We start from the raw sequence: 3408 nt of genomic DNA, 5'->3' as shown, positions 1-3408 counted from the left end.
GCCTGTTCCACTCTTTGTTTTCCGAATGCCAAGAAGTATTCTTGCCTCGCTTCTGAAGGAAGTGACTCGGAAGACATGTGCTACCAAGCGTCCTCGGCATTGAGAAACACCCACACTGACAGATAGTCTTCACTCACGTTGTACGCTGCGATGATCAGCTGGATGACGTTCTTAGAGTCCGTGTCCAGGATTTCTACCGTGGTTCCAGGTATGAGTGCAGTGAAGTTCTTTGAAAGGGAAAGAAGTCAAAGATAGTTACTTGCATGAAAGACAATTCACCTGTCAACATTATTAACAAATACATAAAGAATAAGATAACGGTAAGTTCACTTCTAACAACATTTCTCAATAAATACAAATCATTTGTTTCCAAACACTTAAGATGACTGACAGCTTGTAAAAAAAAAGTTAAAAAAAAGTTGAATTATTTATTTATTCTTAAGATAAATCCTGACATTTTTGAAGGATCATTCGATTTATTAAGACGAACAACCACTTCTATAACCCAAATAAAAAAACGGTTATGCATTTATGTGTAAAGCACAATCTAAACGTTGGAAAAATATGATTAGATGTTCAGATTTTTCGTATTTTGAAATGAGCCGTCGTTAAACGTCATTGGCCATATAATAAATAAGAAAAGTATGGAAATCAAAGTACCTTGTAAATAACGTAGAGGCGTTTCGTCACGGCGAAGATGAGGAAGATGTTATTTTCTGCCAGTTTCTCCCCCAGCAGAGCCAGAGAGGGATAGTCCTGTGAGGAGAGATTGCAAGGCATTATGGGTATTTTCACAAACAGGAAGCTCACTACCGGATGCTCTTCTGACCCGTGTTGTGTTTACATTGCTCTGCTGGCTCTTTGACACCAGAGCTTCATGTGGGTTCTTCATTTTATCTCTTTTCAGCATCAGAGAGTCTGAGAGCGTTCCAGATCGCACTTTGAGACGTGGTTATCTTTATTGGATTCAATTCTTCGGTCCTCCTGAGAGACATTTTTATTTAAGACGGATGGGAAATAAACAAACTCCCAGTGATTTGTATCCATAACCAATGACATAGTTTTACTGAAAAAACTGAAATGGGACTTATGTAACACCATATGCTTAGAGTATGAAAGAAGAGGAACTCCAACAGCACTAAAGTGTAGGTTTTTTTGTCTAAAATTACGATTGATTGATTATAATAATATCTGCAGCCCACAAATGTTATAAGCCAATCATGAATATATCTCTAAAACACAAGATAATACATTTGATTATATAAAATGATTGTGACTAAACTTATTTCTACTCGTGGACTGTGAAAACAGTCTAAAATTAACTTACTAACTATAAAAAACATTGGGGGAATCAAAGCTATGGGTAATAAGAAAATAGGACCAAATCGTGGACATTTATTTGTGTATGACTTCCTGCATGAGGCCCAGTGTTTTCCCCAAACCATTGCAACTTGTGTCAGGCACAACGAGACTGAGGGAAAGACAATCTTCTCCTTGTTATCCGGTCTTATTCAATTGTTTGTTTCGAGTGGACACAAACATTCCCCCATTAAATGCGAGCGCAGTGTAGTTCACATGATGATGATACGTTTGATAGCATTAGTCCTCTGGCATCTCAGACTGTATGCACGTATCATGTGAGCAAAACTGATTTTGTGTGATTGTAATGCATCTGACAACAACATACTCCGGATCAGCATTATCACTCATATCATAAATGTCAGATGGGAGAGTGAATAAGGACAGGGATTTAGACAAACATGGCTAATCTATTTGTATCTCTGTCTGCACGCTCTTCAGCTCTGTCGTTACAAGTCAACAGTCTATTCTGAGGGTTTTCTGGCGGCCTCCAGGTATAATGTGTGTACCGACCTTCTCTCTGCTATTAATACACACATGTTCTTACTCAGGTTGACGGGTTGAATTAGAATTGATTTGAAGCTGAATTCACATTAGTAGTTATTTGATATTGAACCAGATTAAGTGAAAATATCTGACATCAAACGTATTTAAATCAAGTTGTTTATGCTAAGGCTTAGAGCCATGTGTAGCTATAAACTCACGAAAGGTAAGTTTATAATCATACAAGAAACCTCGTCATCTAAGAAGGAAGCTGCTCAAAGAGTGAGACATTACTCACTCTTTGAGTAAACATTGCTAATTCCAATGTCCATGTACAGCTGGAGTCTGTATGGAAAAGTACCTGAAGGTGTGTTAGACTCAATGTGTGACCCAGTGAACTACAGGCTTACGTTAGAGGATTTAAAGCTGCAGTGTGAATGTTCTGCTTTATGATATTGTTACGAGTTGATTGCTTGTGGGGATTAAATGTGATAAATAGTATAAAAGGACAGAATACATCCTGTTGCTTAGATAAGACTGCTCCTCTTATGGGGATATGGCCAAAACCTCCTATCCGGATAATATAGTAATAGCTTATCCTCTAGGTCAGGGGTTCCCAACCTTTTTTACCAAGAGCCCCCCCAGGGGCGCAACAGCGGTAATTAAAGTTTCAAAGTCTCAAAATGCTACAACTACCGTCACAAACTGGATGAATGTGAAGTATTTTGTTAAAGGAGGATGAAAGCGTAACTAAGGAGCACTATTAGAGTGACTTTGATGGTTATTGGACTCAGGATGAATTCATTTGGATTCCCGCTGTATGAAGAAATTAAAGGACGACACAAGTGGAAACAATTCACAAAGAGATTAAACTGTTTAAAACACATGCTCAAAGTAAACCGGATTTTGCCGATGTGTTTATGTGGATTCAAAAGTCTTAAATAATCTACAAAATGGAGGAGACCGATCTGATCGGAGCAACTGACAAATAATCCAACTGAAACCGGCATGGACAATGACTAGTTTTAAAAATGCGCTTATCCATACAAGCCCGGTTTGGACACTTTACGGGCAGAAGAAACATTTCTATTAAAGAAAGAATTATACATTTCTGTCTTTTTATGCCTTTAATAGCTACTAAATTGAATTTGTATTCAAATTAATTAATCAATTATTTTTATATATGTTATTTTATTGTAGAGACAAGGCTTTTTAGTGACAATCATGTATTGCGTTACAATTATATATATAAAAAAAAAGTCTAAATAGGATATTTGGCCTCAAATCATCTGAGGCCTGGCACCCCCCCCTGCGATCTTTGCCCCCCAGGTTCGGGAACCACTGGCTCAGTGTTTTAGGTTTAACTTGAAGTGTGTGTTTTCTCTGCTCACCGGCTCCGTCACAGTGGGCGGAGCTGTGATCAGGTAGACCTGCGTGCTCCACACTCGTTGCATATAGGTATTTTAATGTCTTTTTCGGACACCTTGAAAAACTGCCAGACTGGTGAAGCCATTTTGGCGAGCTTCTTTTGCCATGCACAGAGAAAAGTCTCATGTATTTTGCGTA

The 3408-nt window shown here is 38.3% G+C and overlaps 1 protein-coding gene across 1 annotated transcript in view; it reads left to right on the top strand.

Moving 5' to 3' along the window:
- Window positions 1-3408, top strand: part of LOC104951118 (sulfotransferase 6B1-like) — a 13812-nt gene that overhangs the window by 3027 nt on the left and 7377 nt on the right. The window contains exon 2 of the mRNA XM_010777754.1: window positions 2181-2209. Coding sequence (XP_010776056.1) covers window positions 2181-2209 — 29 coding nt within the window. The remainder of the gene's footprint in view (window positions 1-2180; window positions 2210-3408) is intronic.

The sequence above is a fragment of the Notothenia coriiceps genome, unplaced genomic scaffold (genome assembly GCF_000735185.1).
Source record: "Notothenia coriiceps isolate Sejong01 unplaced genomic scaffold, NC01 NC01_scaffold00000339, whole genome shotgun sequence".
NCBI classification, from domain to species: Eukaryota; Metazoa; Chordata; class Actinopteri; order Perciformes; family Nototheniidae; genus Notothenia; species Notothenia coriiceps.
This window is presented reverse-complemented; position numbering and strand designations above follow the sequence as displayed.